Source organism: Apodemus sylvaticus, chromosome 22, assembly GCF_947179515.1.
Source record: "Apodemus sylvaticus chromosome 22, mApoSyl1.1, whole genome shotgun sequence".
Classification (NCBI taxonomy): domain Eukaryota; kingdom Metazoa; phylum Chordata; class Mammalia; order Rodentia; family Muridae; genus Apodemus; species Apodemus sylvaticus.
In genome coordinates this window covers 18,681,900-18,697,731 of record NC_067493.1, presented here as the reverse complement: position 1 = coordinate 18,697,731, position 15,832 = coordinate 18,681,900, and the positions used below count along the sequence as shown (strand labels likewise).

General features: G+C 42.8%; 2 protein-coding genes across 2 annotated transcripts in view; both read left to right on the top strand.

Moving 5' to 3' along the window:
* Insr (insulin receptor) overlaps positions 1–15,832 on the top strand; it is a 900,533-nt gene that overhangs the window by 381,554 nt on the left and 503,147 nt on the right. The window lies entirely within an intron of this gene.
* On the top strand, positions 3,995–6,926 carry LOC127672439 (clumping factor B-like). Its single transcript, XM_052167599.1, is given in 7 exon segments — positions 3,995–4,126; positions 4,313–4,515; positions 5,045–5,092; positions 5,622–5,818; positions 6,065–6,541; positions 6,833–6,844; positions 6,847–6,926. Coding segments are annotated over 7 exon segments (1,149 nt in total).

Sequence of the window (15,832 nt, the reverse complement as noted above, 5' to 3'; positions counted from 1 at the left end):
AGAGTATAGAGCAGAGATTCTGGTATATGGTTGGCTGGGAACACCTTGAATGTGCTCTAATCTGTAGGCATATTGTTTTTGTACTCTGTGTAAGATTTACTCTTGTGTTATTTCTAATGCTGGTTTTTCTATCCCACTATCTGGGTTCAATCCTGACATAGATCTGTTGTTTATTCTTAGATGCTCATTGCTCCTCATTCATTCTCGGCCTTGTCAATAAAGGCCAATGAGCCAATCCAGAGGTTTAGAGGAGAGATGGTGGGATTTCCTATTCTAGGACAGGTAGCTATAGAGACAGGAAGTGAAAGAGTGGAACCATGAGGAGAGGTACAAAAAGCATCAGGAGAGAAGACTTGGATCAAGAGAGGATTAAAAAATGCAAGTAATGTGGAGATGGTGACTGTGAGGAGCCCTGAGGAGCTTGAAGGGTTAGAATGAAGTGATATTTGCTCAATATTTGACTCAAGTCTATTTTAATAAATCTTACTTTTCTGTGTGGTGGTTGGGGACAACCAAATAAAAGAAATACTGATGACAGATTAATTTATTACTTAGATTTAATTGAAAAATAATTAATTTTACACTAATCCAGGTTCCCACTTCTATTACATTTATGTTGTTAGTTTTGGATATGGGCATCATCACTCAAGTCTGACCTGTACAAAGGAAGACTGGGGAAACATAACTGACTTGGAAAAGTGAAGACACTCCAAAGAGACACTGCGCCCCTCCCTTGAGATACTGGAAAACCAAAGCAGGCACACCAGAAACATTTGGAATCCCTTGGGGAGTTCCCTGCAGGCATGGGGCCTGGTACTGGCAGGAGGAGAGACTTGACTCCCACAAAAGCCTCCCAGAGTTCTGGTCACTTGTCCCTAGTGTTGTACACTTCTTGCTCTGTATTTCAAAGGAACCCTCATGTGAGGACCCTAAGTTGGGGTGTGGTGACCTTGGAGCACATTATTTGTTCCTCTTTCCAGTGTGCTGACTAGAATCACATCTCCTTTCCTTGCTACTTTTTGTTTTTTCTTTGTTTTTTGATCTTGAGAGAGTCCATTATATAGCTTGACTCTGCTGGAACTCATTATGTAGACTTCACAGGCATCCACCCGCCTCTGCCTCCTGAGCACTGGGGAAAAGTCGCTCAATATCATAACCAGGCTCTTTCTGTTCCTCACTTTTGTCAAACCATGAAAAATGGTTTGCCACACTCTAGTTTCATAGGGCTGTCAGGGCACAGACTCTGACCCTAAAAACCCTGGAGGCTTCCTTGTCTATATGCCCTCTGGTGGATGTCAGGGGGACAGGAGGAGATATTTGAGGAGCTGGGGTGTCAGGAAACAAGCATTTCTGGCTGGTGGCTGGTGGCATCCTGGATCAGAGAAGCCGCAACAGTTTCCCTGGGATGCTCAGCCATTCTCCTGTGGCTCCCCTGGGAAAACAGAAGGAGCCAGACAAGATGGAGCTGGTGTCTCAGCCCCACCTTGTGTAAGTGAACATGGACTTTATATGAACACAGGTTGGAAAGGGGCTGTCATCCAGGTCCACCCAGAATACATAAGGGCTTCCATGGCCTTGAACACAGGACATGCCCCAGCATTCCTAGGTAAAGCTGAATCTGTCTGGAAATATGCCTCTGGAGAACTTCCATTAATTATCCTCTTCACCCTCGGCAGCAGAAAAGGAACTGTCAGTCCTGGTTCGGCTCATGCTTCTGCAGGAGATGGGATTGGCAACTTTCACAGCAGCAGGGTCCCCTTGCTCTGCAGAGAATAAGATAACCTGAAAGGTACATTATCTGATTTCATCTTCACTACCTATCAAGGGCATCAAAGACAGGAATGAAGCCTCTGCCCCAATCCTGTTCTGTTGAGCTCACTGCAGTGGCCACCCCAAGCCCCACCCTATCTGAAATGTAACTAAGTTGCTAGCACACAAGTCAGGGAGGTCCTCCTTGTGCTTTCATGGAAAACCACCGCCCTCTAGTGGCCACACGATGCAGCATTCTATTCTTGGGAAGAGACTCACTCACAGGCACTCAGTCCATTTTTGTCAATTAACCTGTTGTTAAAGATATTTATCCCTCCTCACATTGCTGCTGGGAGAGAATTTGTACAATTTCCTGTGTGCACAATTTATCAAACCTTAGTTAAAAATTAAAAAAACATATGTTCTCCAACGTTTGTCAGGCTCTATTAGTATAACCAGAGTAGGCTGTACAAATCATTTGTTCTAGAACTTTTTATTACCTATGACCAGGAGTACTATGCTTCCCTCCCTTGAAGCTGTTGGGTTTTTGTTACTGCCCCACAGCATGACTGGCTTCTAAGGCCAGGCTCTGAGAGGCCTTCTAGTGGGTCTCCACCTCCATGCTGTGGGGAAGCCAGACCACTGTTCTCCCAGCTGGCAGACAATATAGAACCCCTTGGCAGACCAAAGTCATGTAGACTTTGGACCCTTGAGACCTCATCTGGTGGGAAGCCCACCTGTATCCTGGGGTCAATTCTATCAATCTGCAATGAGCTCTCAAGAATAGGATGGTCATCACCTCACATTGGTAATGTATGATGGTTTTGATATAATAATTTAATTAAGGAGACAGAAATTAATGACACTCACTACCAGGTTATATCCAATAACCCAGCTGGAAACTTTCTGCTGGGTGGCACTGGACAATATTGTGATTTATAAAATGGAGTACTCTGATCACTAAAAATGATCCTGAGAGATGGCTCAGCTGTTAAGGGCACTGGCTGCTAGGGCAGAGGTCCTGGGTTCAATTCCTTGCATCCACCAGGCAGCTCACAACCATACATCCTCTATCCCCATTGGACTCCATTGATTCTATTTACCTCCCAAGAGAGTTTCATGCTGTGTATACCAATAAGAATGATTGATATTTGTATAAAATCTAGGAACCACAAGCTCCTCTATTTTTCCTTCTTTCATTGTCTGTTTTTGCACAGAAGGATTACTTTTTTCATTTCCCTTCAACCATCTGAGACTGACCTATCAATATATTTTAAAGTACTCATCAAAGATTTAGGATATGGAAGGTCTTCCAAAGTCTTCGTGTTAGTGCATTGTTTTTCCTCGGGGTAGGGAATGTTGGTTTGAGCAGTGCATGTGGGACACCCTGCCAACCAGAACCCAGTCAGGTATTGTCTGGGAACAAAGAAGAAGCACTCTGTTGCCTGTGGAAGCCCAAGGGGGACAAACACTAGGACACATAGAAAAAGAGAGGAGTCTTGATCACTCCCCTAAGAGAAAGTCACATTAAATTGAAAACATACACTTTGCTAAAGTTTGTTACCCCAACACTAACCTCCACCACATAATAATTATGCCCACCTAGGATGGCCTACTCTACACTGACATGTTCCTGGGCATAGGTAAATGGAAGATCTGTGTGTCCCTGGGTTTGTGAGTGTGTGTGTGTGTGTGTATGTGTGTGTGTGTGTAGCCTTTTGTGTGCACATGTGTATGTGAATGGGCACAAGTGCTCATGTGTGCCTTTACCTCTTGTAACACTATTAGGATGTTTCCAAAGTAGAGGGCTTTGGTCATTATATACACATGATGACATACTAGGAACCCCATCTTCAGGGAGCAGGTCAGGATTGTGAGAAGACCCTAAGAGGAAAATGCTTTTTGGGGATGCTTGTGATACAGAAGGGATGGTTTGGAAACTTCTGCCTGCCTTCTCAAAACTGAGGCTCACTCTGATGCCAGGCTTCCCAGGACAGTGTAGCAACATGAGCTTATGGACACCACTGTGTCAAATTGTACACATAGAAAGAAAAAGGACAGCAGTTTGCGGTACTGGTAACCACTAGAGAAAACCTATGATGAGGGGTTCACACTGGAGGACCTCAGGAAGTGACCTCACTTACTTAACGGTCCAGATGGAACTCAGAATGCAGGTTACCAGGTAACCAGAGGCCAACAGTAGCCTTACCTGACTTATTTGTCTGGAGGTGCTTGAGACAGAAGGATGTTCTCTTGTTTCTGGCGTTCAAGTGGCGCTGACCACAAAAAAGCTAAGAGTGGTCGCCTTGGCCACATTTGGAGACGTTGGATACGCCCTCTGACACACTGCTGGTGCGTATCCCCCAGGGATCCTGAGGTAACAGGCGAGAGCCTTTAGCAGGGAACTTTCTGGTTGGTCCCCCTGAATCTCTGAGGTCCCTGACTGGGTGTGTGTTCCTGTGAGACACTAAGGAACATTCTTTTATGCTCACTCTTCGGTGTACAGTAATGGATTGATGCTGTCTCTCAGAGTTTGTACATTTAAACACCTTTGCCTTCCTAGGTCTGTCCTCAGAATAAAAAGAAGACAGACTCTCTGCCCAAGCCCCCCAGGTTCAACTATAGAACCACAGAATATATTGAACAAATGGTAGCGTATTTACCAACTGCAGTTCGGTACAACGACCACCTCTCGATCAGCATTTTTCTTACTGTTTACCACAAGTATGTTACCACCTGGGAGGTGCTGGACCTGATAATGACAATGTGAGTGGCTACAGGCAACATGGGTTTAGGATGGATGTGCTCTTCTTCAGGCCTCTGTGCTCCCTCAGAACAAGGTTTATTGTACCCTGGCAGTGTTGGTCCTGGACTGAACCTACAAAGTGACATGGCCACATGTGGGGTTGGGGTCCCCTGGTGTCTTCCACTGTCAGCAGGGAGTGTCAAGAACTGCCCTTACTTGTGCCTTGGGCAGAGATCCTTTCCCATTTTTATAAAAGGTTCTAGGCCCTATCAGACCTATATGGGATTAATGGAACCATACAAGGGTCCCTGGGGGACCACCCAAGAAGCCTGGAACCGAGCAAGAGCCCTAGTAGGGAGCAGTGAGGCTTCCACACATTGACTGAACATCTCATGACACAGGACCTCAGCATGGAAGTCAGAGCAGGGCAGAGAGCACCCAGGATCCCCACTCCCTTTCTAGATTCTTCAGATTCAAGTAGCTCCCCGTAGATCTATTAGTAGTCGGGGAACAAGGCCTTAAATTTGACACCCTGATATAATGCCACAGGTATGCATCCTTCCAGCCTGACTCACTGGAGGACCAGCAAACAAAGAGGTGAGTGGGTTTCAGGTGAAATTGAGGTAAGAGACAATCTGTGCAGTGGGATGTGCTCGATGATGGGGAGAGAAAAGGGAGGTAAGGGCCCATCTGTGGTGTGTGTGCGGAGGAGGGTGGTAAGGGCCTTTTTGTACCATGGGGTGGTTGTGGTTAGTGCTGAGGGCTAAAGGCTTGAAAGGTGCCCTGATTTGTGGATCACCACTAGAGGGATGGTACTTGAGAGGTCACCTGTTGGTGGATAAAAATGGAGGTCTCCAATGGACTCCATGGTTCTGAGGAGCAGAGGCAAGGATGGAATCTGAAGGGCCCTGTTTGAATCCATCACCATTAAAGCCCAGCACCATCTTTCATCCAAGAGACAGAATGTGTCTGGAGCCCTCTCCACATAACCTCACACTCCTGACCACTATTCCTATGAGTAGGCAGGGTGGCAGTTACTGCCTCATCTGTTGGGGGCCACGGCTCCACTGGTGAAGCAAGGCCAGGCTTCTGACTCCACTTCCCTCCATCCTCCTCTTCCCCACAGCGACATATTCAGTTTTCTATCCCGCTGGTTTGAGAAATTTCCTGATAGTTTTAGTAAGGACCCAGACATGGCCGTCGTCAGGCGATTAATGACCTACGTGAAGCTCAATGTACCTTCTGAAGAAGTACATGCCCGAGCCACGGAGCTGCTCTCAGTTCTGGAGGAGGAGGAGGCCAAAAAGCTAAAGCTTGAGAAAGGTGAGGAGACCTGGGGTGGGTTGCCTGGCAAGGTAGGATGGAGTTTTTGTGATGGGTTCCACCAGGGAATTCTCCAGAGCTTTGGCCTGAAGCCAGGGCTGCACAACAGTCAGGTAAGATGTCCCACTGTGAGTAGAGGACAGGGGATACTCTGGCATGAAAAGGTCTTGTATGACCATCAATGCCATGTTGGAAACTCACACCATCCTAGGTCTTCACTGAAATCCCTTCTCCTTCTCCCTTTAGCTTGTGCAACACCAGCAGAGCCCCCAGTGCAGGATGCCTCAGTGATGCAAGAGAGTCTGACGGTGAGGCCAGCTTCTGAGGCAGAGCCACAGGGAGACCTGCCACCCAGAGAGGACACTGCGCTCTTGGAAACAACACCTCTGGAACCATTTGAGCCAGAAGTTGGTCCAGTGCAGCTTCCAAGTTCAGATCCAGCTCTGCCCACATCACCTGATACACAGTCACCTATAGATGTATCGGCAGATGGGTCTGCAGATATGGCCTCAGATATGGCCGCAGATGTGTCTGCAGATGTGTCTGCAGATGTGTCTGCAGATATGGCCGCAGATATGGCCGCAGATGTGTCTGCAGATGTATCTGCAGATGGGTCTGCAGATATGGCCTCAGATATGGCTGCAGATGTGTCTGAAGTTGTGTCTGCAGATGTGTCTGCAGTTGTGTCTGCAGATATGGCTGCAGATGTGTCTGCAGACATGGGTGCCAATGTTTCAGCTTCTGGGCACCTATTTCTACATTCTGTTGTGCAATTAGGTGAACCAGAATGTTTTTTCCCACTGCCTGAGGTGGATATATAGCTAGGACAATTATCTTCTGATTTGTAATCAGCAGTGGTTCCCACCTAACCTGTTTTTATTTCTTTAAAGTATCTCCTTTTATTTGTTTATTTTCTTTCATATTGTTGCTTTGATTGTTGATTTTTCTTTATGTTTGGATTTTAATAAAAATAATCTCTTTATTCATCTTAAATGATATAGTTCATTTTCTAAGTGGTACAATCTACTCTTGTCTACCTGTAGACTGCATCTCTGAGACAAACAGGTCAATCACAGGAAGGGAGCCCTGGCAGGCCACCTGGATATAGGTAAAGCAAGCCACTGATGTTGCAGTAATTGGGCAAATACCAACAGTGGTGAACAGTATAAACTATGTGACTGTGACCTGAAGATCTTGGTCTCAGCAGTGCCCCTAACAGTTAGGGAAACAGATTCTAGAGCCCCATATCACAGCTCATGGACAGAGGTCTCTACTTTCTGGGTTTTTTGAAATTAGCAGCATAGGAATCATAAGCACATTCCAACTGACTACTATGGACAGCAGAGGAATTCTTATGCAAAAGTCCCTATGGCATTGTGAGGAACCCAGCAAACAGTACATATCAGGAATTAGGAGATGCTGCCTTCTCGTTCCTGCCTGGGTTTCTGCCCTGTCTTCACTTCATGATGGACAGTAATCTGAAAGTGAGATAAATCAAGGCTTTTCTGAAATGGTTTTTGGTCAGTGTTCTAACACAGCAATAGAAAAGAAAACTAAGAGACCCTAGCATCAGGCAGGAGCCCCTAGCTCAATGCTAAGCCAGTTTTATGGCTTGGTGAGCACTGGATTCAGAGAGAGTACAGCTCATCAAAAACTAAGAGCAGAGGGACTGAGGAAGAATCCTCATGTCAAACTCCTGCTTCCACCGACATGGACATAGAGATGAACACAGACACACAAGTTCACACATACAATACGCGTGCACATAGACATACACATACACAGAGATGGTAAAATTTCCAGAGTTACAGCTATTATCCAAAGTGACTATTGCTCCAGATTTGTCTATTACATTGATTCAATTTCTCTCTATGCCAAATTTTTCATAAAACAGATGAAGTATCTAGCTTCAAGCTGGTAGAATGATAAGAAAGACCAAGATGCAGAAACCAGGCTTCCAAAAAATAATATTGTTGGGTTTACTGTAAAAATGATCTCTTGGGGCTAGAGAGATGATTCAGATGATAACAACACTGGCTGCTCTTCTCAAGGAAGACACTGTCCCTAGTACCCACATGGTTGTTCACAACTATCTGGAAGTCCAGTTCCAGAGGATATGACTCCTCCTTCTGGCCTTTGTGGGCACTGCATGCACGCGGTACACAGATGTTCATTACAGGTAAACCATTCATATACAAAAAGCAATTTTTAAAAAAGATCTCTTATTGATGTCTCCATGATCTATTATTTTAATTCCTGGATAATTTTCCCAGTGCAGTATCTTACAGCCCTGTGTGGCTTTTAAATGTAATTGGTTAAAATGAAGTACAAACAAAGGTGACATTCCTCAGCTGTTCTGATTGGTATTCAAATGCTCACTAGCTACAGCAGGTAAGGTACATGTGGGCATGCTTTGTCAGGAAGTCCTGTTTCCTCAGTGTTCAAAAAGCAGAAACTAAAGGTGGTCAAGCTTTTCTTTCATTTTAAGAATTTATTTATGTGCATTAGTGTTTTGCCTGCATGTATGTCTGCACAGAGGGGCCAGATCACCTGGAACTGGAGTTACAATGGGTTGTGAGCTGTCATGTGGGTGCTGGGACCTGAACCCAGACCCTCTGGAAGAGCAGCCAGTGCTGTTAACTGCTGAGACATCTCTCCAGTGCCCACTCAAATTTCTCAAATGTGTCACCTGGCTTTGACCATTCTCAACTAAACATTTTCTAGCTAAAGTTATACATCCAAAGTATTCATGAGCATCATCATAAAAAATCACTAATTATTAAATAATCTAATTTGAAAAATAGAATATAAAAATGCAATTTTGGAAAAAACTGAGTGTGTACCGCCTAAATTCTGTAATCTGATAAGCTTCTAACCATATTTTATTTTGTCTTGCAAAAAAAAAAGCAGTCTCTATTTTGCACATCCTCAATAGTTTTTCTTTACCAAACTCTAGTGAGAGTGCACATACTTGTACACACATGGCTGCATAAACAGACAGACAGACATATATGAGACATACATGTACATATGCAAACACACCCATATACACATATGCACATATATATGTATACACTGAAACTCATGAATACACAAAAAGACACAATTTACCCAAACATACATGCACAGACACAGAAATACATGCTTGCACACACCAACACATATTTACACAAACATACGTATATACATATATATAGACATTCATGTACACATGCATATATCCAGACACACTTATATACATATATATACATAAATCGAGACACACTTATATACAGACACATGTATATATATATATGTATAAGCAAATGTATATGCATATGTATATACTATACATACACTGTCTCACTGAACACACAGACACACATGCATGCACACACATATGCATACACAGGAGCCCACACACAGACACACTTCATCTGTAGCACATTGGTCCTGCACCATACTGCTGTCCCTGAGCTGTGACTCTCTTTGGAGATGCTCCTCATCCTTCTACATCCATCTTTGGTCCTGATCTGTGATGGGAGAGCTTATCACACATACCTCCTGGAGTTGCTGCAGTGATTACCTGAGATCTGGGCATCTCACTTGAGGATGAATGGGAGAAATATTACTAAATATCAAGCCTTGGGGAGGGAGTAATGAAGACAGGTCCAATGTATGTAATTTCACATTAACCACAGAAAGCAGCTTCCAAGCAGAAATGTGTAATTCATGTGCTTCTGGACTTAGAACAAGGCTATGACTGATAAAAAAGGGGGGCTTATACTGGACCCACCTGACCTGTCTGTCCAATGCATACATTTATTGCATCTTGTCTCATCTAATATTGAGATGGGTTCATGGAGCATGCTTAGTTTAGCAAATCAGAACTTGCACGCTCAGATAGAAAAATCCCAGTTGAGTAGTAGGTAAGGCAACATCAGTGGGTTTAAGTCCTGGGCTCCAAACCCATCTCTGGGGTGTCACCACATCTTAACATGTACATGTTAGCTACTCACATTGGGACAACAAGGGGGATCCCAGACACCACCTCTGTGCCTGAGACCAAAAACTCACAAAAGGGAAGCAGCTTCACTAATGGCCATTTTGACCACTGGGAACATGGTCTCTTGGCATCAAGATTTTCTTAGAGGAAACTGTCTGAAACAGTGTCACGATCTGGAGGATGAAGAGACTTACTGAAAACAACAGGCTTCAAAGCTGAGGAAACAGGTTCAGACCAGCTTGCTGTAGAGTCCAGAAAACTTTTGCTCAGGTCTGCTCACTGCTACTGCTTAATGCTCTTTCTGGAATGTAAGTCACAGGGCTGTGAGGTTGGTGTGATGCTTGGCAAGATGATGAAGTTCCAGTCCAGACTTCCTTTGGTGATGAGCAATAATGTGAAAGGGTAAGCTGAATAAATCCTTGTCCCCAAAACTTGATTCTTTTTTTTTTTTTTTTCTGGATGACCTTTTTTTTTTTTTATTCGATATAATTTATTTACATTTCAAATGATTTCCCCTTTTCTAGCCCCCCCCCCACTCCCCGAAAGTCCCGTAAGCCCCCTTCTCTTCCCCTGTCCTCCCTCCCACCCCTTCCCAGTTCCCCGTTCTGGTTTTGCCAAATACTGTTTCACTGAGTCTTTCCAGAACCAGGGACCACTCCTGCTTTCTTCTTGTATCTCATTTGATGTGTGGATTATGTTTTGGGTATTCCAGTTTTCTAGGTTAATAACCACTTATTAGTGAGTGCATACCATGATTCACCTTTTGAGTCTGGGTTACCTCACTTAGTATGATGTTCTCTAGCTCCATCCATTTGCCTAAGAATTTCCTGAATTCATTGTTTCTAATGGCTGAATAGTACTCCATTGTGTAGATATACCACATTTTTTGTATCCACTCTTCTGTTGAGGGATACCTGGGTTCTTTCCAGCATCTGGCAATTATAAATAGGGCTGCTATGAACATAGTAGAGCATGTATCCTTATTACATGGTGGGGAATCCTCTGGGTATATGCCCAGGAGTGGTATAGCAGGATCTTCTGGAAGTGAGGTGCCCAGTTTTCGGAGGAACCGCCAGACTGCTTTCCAGAGTGGTTGTACCAATTTGCAACCCCATCAGCAGTGGAGGAGTGTTCCTCTTTCTCCGCACCCTCTCCAACACCTGCTGTCTCCTGAATTTTTAATCTTAGCCATTCTGACTGGTGTAAGATGAAATCTCAGGGTTGTTTTGATTTGCATTTCCCTAATGACTAATGAAGTTGAGCATTTTTTAAGATGCTTCTCCGCCATCCGAAGTTCTTCAGGTGAGAATTCTTTGTTTAACTCTGTACCCCATTTTTTAATAGGGTTGTTCGGTTTTCTGGAGTCTAACTTCTTGAGTTCTTTATATATATTGGATATTAGCCCTCTATCTGATGTAGGATTGGTGAAGATCTTTTCCCAATTTGTTGGTTGCCGATCTGTCCTCTTGATGGTGTCCTTTGCCTTACAGAAACTCTGTAACCTTATGAGGTCCCATTTGTCAATTCTTGCTCTTAGAGCATACGCTATTGGTGTTCTGTTCAGAAACTTTCTCCCTGTACCGATGTCCTCAAGGGTCTTCCCCAGTTTCTTTTCTATTAGCTTCAGAGTGTCTGGCTTTATGTGGAGGTCCTTGATCCATTTGGATTTGAGCTTAGTACAAGGAGACAAGGATGGATCAATTCGCATTCTTCTGCATGCTGACCTCCAGTTGAACCAGCACCATTTGTTGAAAAGGCTATCTTTTTTCCATTGGATGTTTTCAGCCTCTTTGTCGAGGATCAAGTGGCCATAGGTGTGTGGGTTCATTTCTGGATCTTCAATCCTGTTCCATTGATCCTCCTGCCTGTCACTGTACCAATACCATGCAGTTTTTAACACTATTGCTCTGTAGTATTGCTTGAGGTCAGGGATACTGATTCCCCCAGATTTTCTTTTGTTGCTGAGAATAGTTTTAGCTATCCTGGGTTTTTTGTTGTTCCAGATGAATTTGATAATTGCTCTTTCTAACTCTGTGAAGAATTGAGTTGGGATTTTGATGGGTATTGCATTGAATCTGTATAGTGCTTTAGGCAAAATGGCCATTTTAACTATATTGATTCTACCGATCCATGAGCATGGGAGGTTTTCCCATTTTTTGAGGTCTTCTTCCATTTCCTTCTTCAGAGTCTTGAAGTTCTTGTCATACAGATCTTTCGCATGTTTGGTAAGAGTCACCCCAAGATACTTTATACTGTTTGTGGCTATTGTGAAGGGGGTCATTTCCCTAATTTCTTTCTCAGCCTGCTTATCCTTTGAGTATAGGAAGGCCACTGATTTGCTTGAGTTGATTTTGTGACCTGCCACTTTGCTGAAGTTGTTTATCAGCTGTAGGAGCTCTCTAGTGGAGTTCTTTGGGTCACATAGGTAGACGATCATGTCGTCTGCAAATAATGATAGCTTGACTTCCTCCTTTCCAATTTGTATCCCTTTGACCTCCTTATGTTGTCGAATTGCCCGAGCTAGTACCTCAAGTACAATATTGAAAAGATAAGGAGAAAGGGGGCAGCCTTGTCTGGTCCCTGATTTCAGTGGGATTGCTTCAAGTTTCTCTCCATTTAGTTTGATGCTGGCTACCGGTTTGCTGTATATTGCTTTTACTATGTTTAGGTATGGGCCTTGAATTCCTGTTCTCTCCAAGACTTTAAGCATGAAAGGATGCTGAATTTTGTCAAATGCTTTTTCAGCATCCAATGAAATGACCATGTGGTTTTGTTCTTTGAGTTTGTTTATGTAGTGGATTGTATTGATGGATTTCCGTATATTGAACCAACCCTGCATTCCCGGGATAAAGCCTACTTGATCATGGTGGATGATCGTTTTGATGTGTTCTTGGATTTGGTTGGCAAGAATTTTATTGAGTATTTTTGCATCGATGTTCATAAGGGAAATTGGTCTGAAGTTCTCTTTCTTTGTTGGATCTTTGTGTGGCTTTGGTATCAGCGTAATTGTGGCTTCGTAGAAGGAATTGGGTAGTGTTCCTTCTGTTTCTATTTTGTGGAATAGTTTGAAGAGTATTGGTGTTAACTCTTCTTTGAAGGTCTGGTAGAATTCTGCACTGAAACCATCTGGTCCTGTGCTTTTTTTGGTTGGAAGACTTTCTATGACTCCTTCTATTTCTTTAGGCTTTATGGGACTGTTTAGATGGTCTAGTTGGTCCTGATTTAATTTTGGTATTTGGTATCTGTCAAGGAAATTGTCCATTTCCTCCAGATTCTCCAGTTGTGTTGAGTACAGGCTCTTGTAGTAGGATCTGATGATTTTTTGGATTTCCTCAGTTTCCGTTGTTATGTCTCCCTTTTCATTTCTAAGTTTGTTAATTTGGATACTTTCTCTGTGCCCTTTGGTCAGTCTGGCTAAGGGTTTATCTATCTTGTTGATTTTCTCAAAGAACCAGCTCCTGGTTTTGTTGATTTTTTGTATGGTTCTCTTTGTTTCTACTTGATTGATTTCGGCCCTGAGTTTGATGATTTCCTGCCTTCTACTCCTCCTGGGTGAAATAGCTTCTTTTTGTTCTAGGGCTTTCAGGTGTGTCATTAAGTTGGTAATGTATGCTCTCTCCATTTTCTTTTTGGAGGCACTCAGGGCTATGAGTTTTCCTCTTAGCACTGCTTTCATTGTGTCCCATAGATTTGGGTATGTTGTGTTTTCATTTTCATTGTGTTCTAAAAAGTCTTTAATTTCTTTCTTTATTTCTTCCTTGACCAAGGTGTCATTGAGTAGAGTATTGTTCAATTTCCACGTGTATGTGGGTTTTCTGTTGTTTCTGTTGTTATTGAAGACCACTTTTATTCCATAGTGATCAGATAGGAGGCATGGGATTAGTTCTATCTTCTTATATTTGTTGAGGTCTGTCTTGTGACCAATTATATGGTCGATTTTGGAGAAGGTACCATGAGGTGCTGAAAAAAAGGTATATTCTTTTGTTTTAGGATAGAATGTTCTATATATATCAGTTAAATCTAATTGGTCCAAAGCTTCAATTAGTTTCATTGTGTCCTTGTTTAGTTTCTGTTTTCCTGATCGGTCCATTGAGGAAAGTGCAGTGTTGAAGTCACCCACAATTATTGTGTTAGGTGCAATGTGTGCTTTGAGTTTTAATAAAGTTTCTTTTATGAAAGATGGTGCCCTTGCATTTGGAGCATAGATGTTCAGGATTGAGAGTTCTTCTTGTTGTATTTTTCCTTTGACCAGCAAGAAGTGTCCCTCAGAGTCTCTTTTGATGACTTTGGGTTGAAAGTCAATTTTATCTGATATTAAAATGGCTACTCCAGCTTGTTTCCTGAGACCATTTGCTTGTAAAATTGTCTTCCAGCCTTTTACTCTAAGGTAGTGTTTGTCTTTGACCCTGAGGTGTGTTTCCTGTAAGCAGCAAAATGTAGGGTCCTGTTTACGTATCCAGTCAGTTAGTCTGTGTCTTTTTATTGGGGCATTGAGTCCATTGATGTTAAGAGATATTAAGGAATAGTGATTGTTACTTCCTATCATTTTTGACGTTATTTTTTAAATTTGATTGCTTAACTTCTTTTGGGTTTGATGAAAGGTTACTATCTTGCTTTTTTCAGGGTGAAGTTTCCCTCCTTGTATTGGTGTTGTCCTCCTATTATCCTTTTTAGGGCTGGGTTTGTGGATAGATATTGGGTGAACTTGGTTTTGTCGTGAAATATCTTAGTTTCTCCATCTATGGTGATTGAGAGTTTTGCTGGATATAGTAGTTTTGGTTGGCATTTGTGTTCTCTTAGAGTCTGCATGAGATCTGCCCAGGACCTTCTAGCCTTCATAGTCTCAGGTGAAAAGTCTGCTGTGATTCTGATAGGTCTTCCTTTATATGTTACTTGGCCTTTTTCTCTTACTGCCTTTAATATTCTTTCTTTGTTTAGAACATTTGGTGTTTTGATTATTATGTGACGGGAAGTATTTCTGTTCTGGTCCAGTCTGTTTGGAGTTCTATAGGCTTCTTGTATATTCATGGGCATCTCTCTCTTTAGGTTAGGGAAGTTTTCTTCCATAATTTTATTGAAGATATTTGCTGGCCCTTTAAGTTGTAAATCTTCACTCTCATCTATGCCTATAATCCTTAGGTTTGGTCTTCTCATTGTGTCCTGGATTTCCTGGATATTTTGGGTTACAAGCTTTTTGCATTTTGCATTTTCTTTAACTGTTGAGTCCATGGTTTCTATGGAATCTTCAGCATCTGAGATTCTTTCTTCTATTTCTTGTATTCTGTTGTTGATATTTGCATCTCTGTCCCCTGATTTCTTCCCAAGGCTTTCTATCTCCAAAGTTGTCTCCTTTTGAGTTTTCTTAGTTGTTTCTACTTCTGTTTTTAGATCCTGGATGGTTTTGCTTAGCTCCTTCACTTGCTTGTTTGTGCTTTCCTGTAATTCTTTAAGAGATTTTTGTGTTTTTTCTTTCATGACCTCAGCCTGTTGACCAAAGTTCTCCTGTATTTCTTTAAGAGATTTTTGTGTTTCGTCTTTCATGACCTCAGCCTGTTGACCAAAGTTCTCCTGTATTTCTTTAAGTGTTTTTTGCATTTCCTCCTTGTTGGCTTTTGTATTCTCCTGGATTTCTTTCAATGATTTTTGTGTTTCCCTTGCAAGGGCTTCTAACTTTTGATCCATTTTCTCCTGAATGTCCTTCATGTGTTCCTGTACCAGCATCATGACCAGTGATTTTAAATCCAAATCTTGTTTTACTGGTGTGATGGGGTATCCAGGACTTGCTGGTAGAGGAGAATTTGGTTCAGATGTTGCCATATTGCCTTGATTTCTGTTAGTGACGTTCCTGCGTTTGCCTTTTGCCATCTAGCTCTCACTGGTGTTACTTGGTCTTGTCAGTGCTGGACTCACCAGTGCAAGCTGCCCCTTCCCCGTTGGCCTCTGGTGCACAGCTTACACTCTGCACTGCCTGTAGACAGGGTGCTGTTGTCCAGGCTGTTCAGATCCCGAAGCAGGCACCTGAAGGCTCC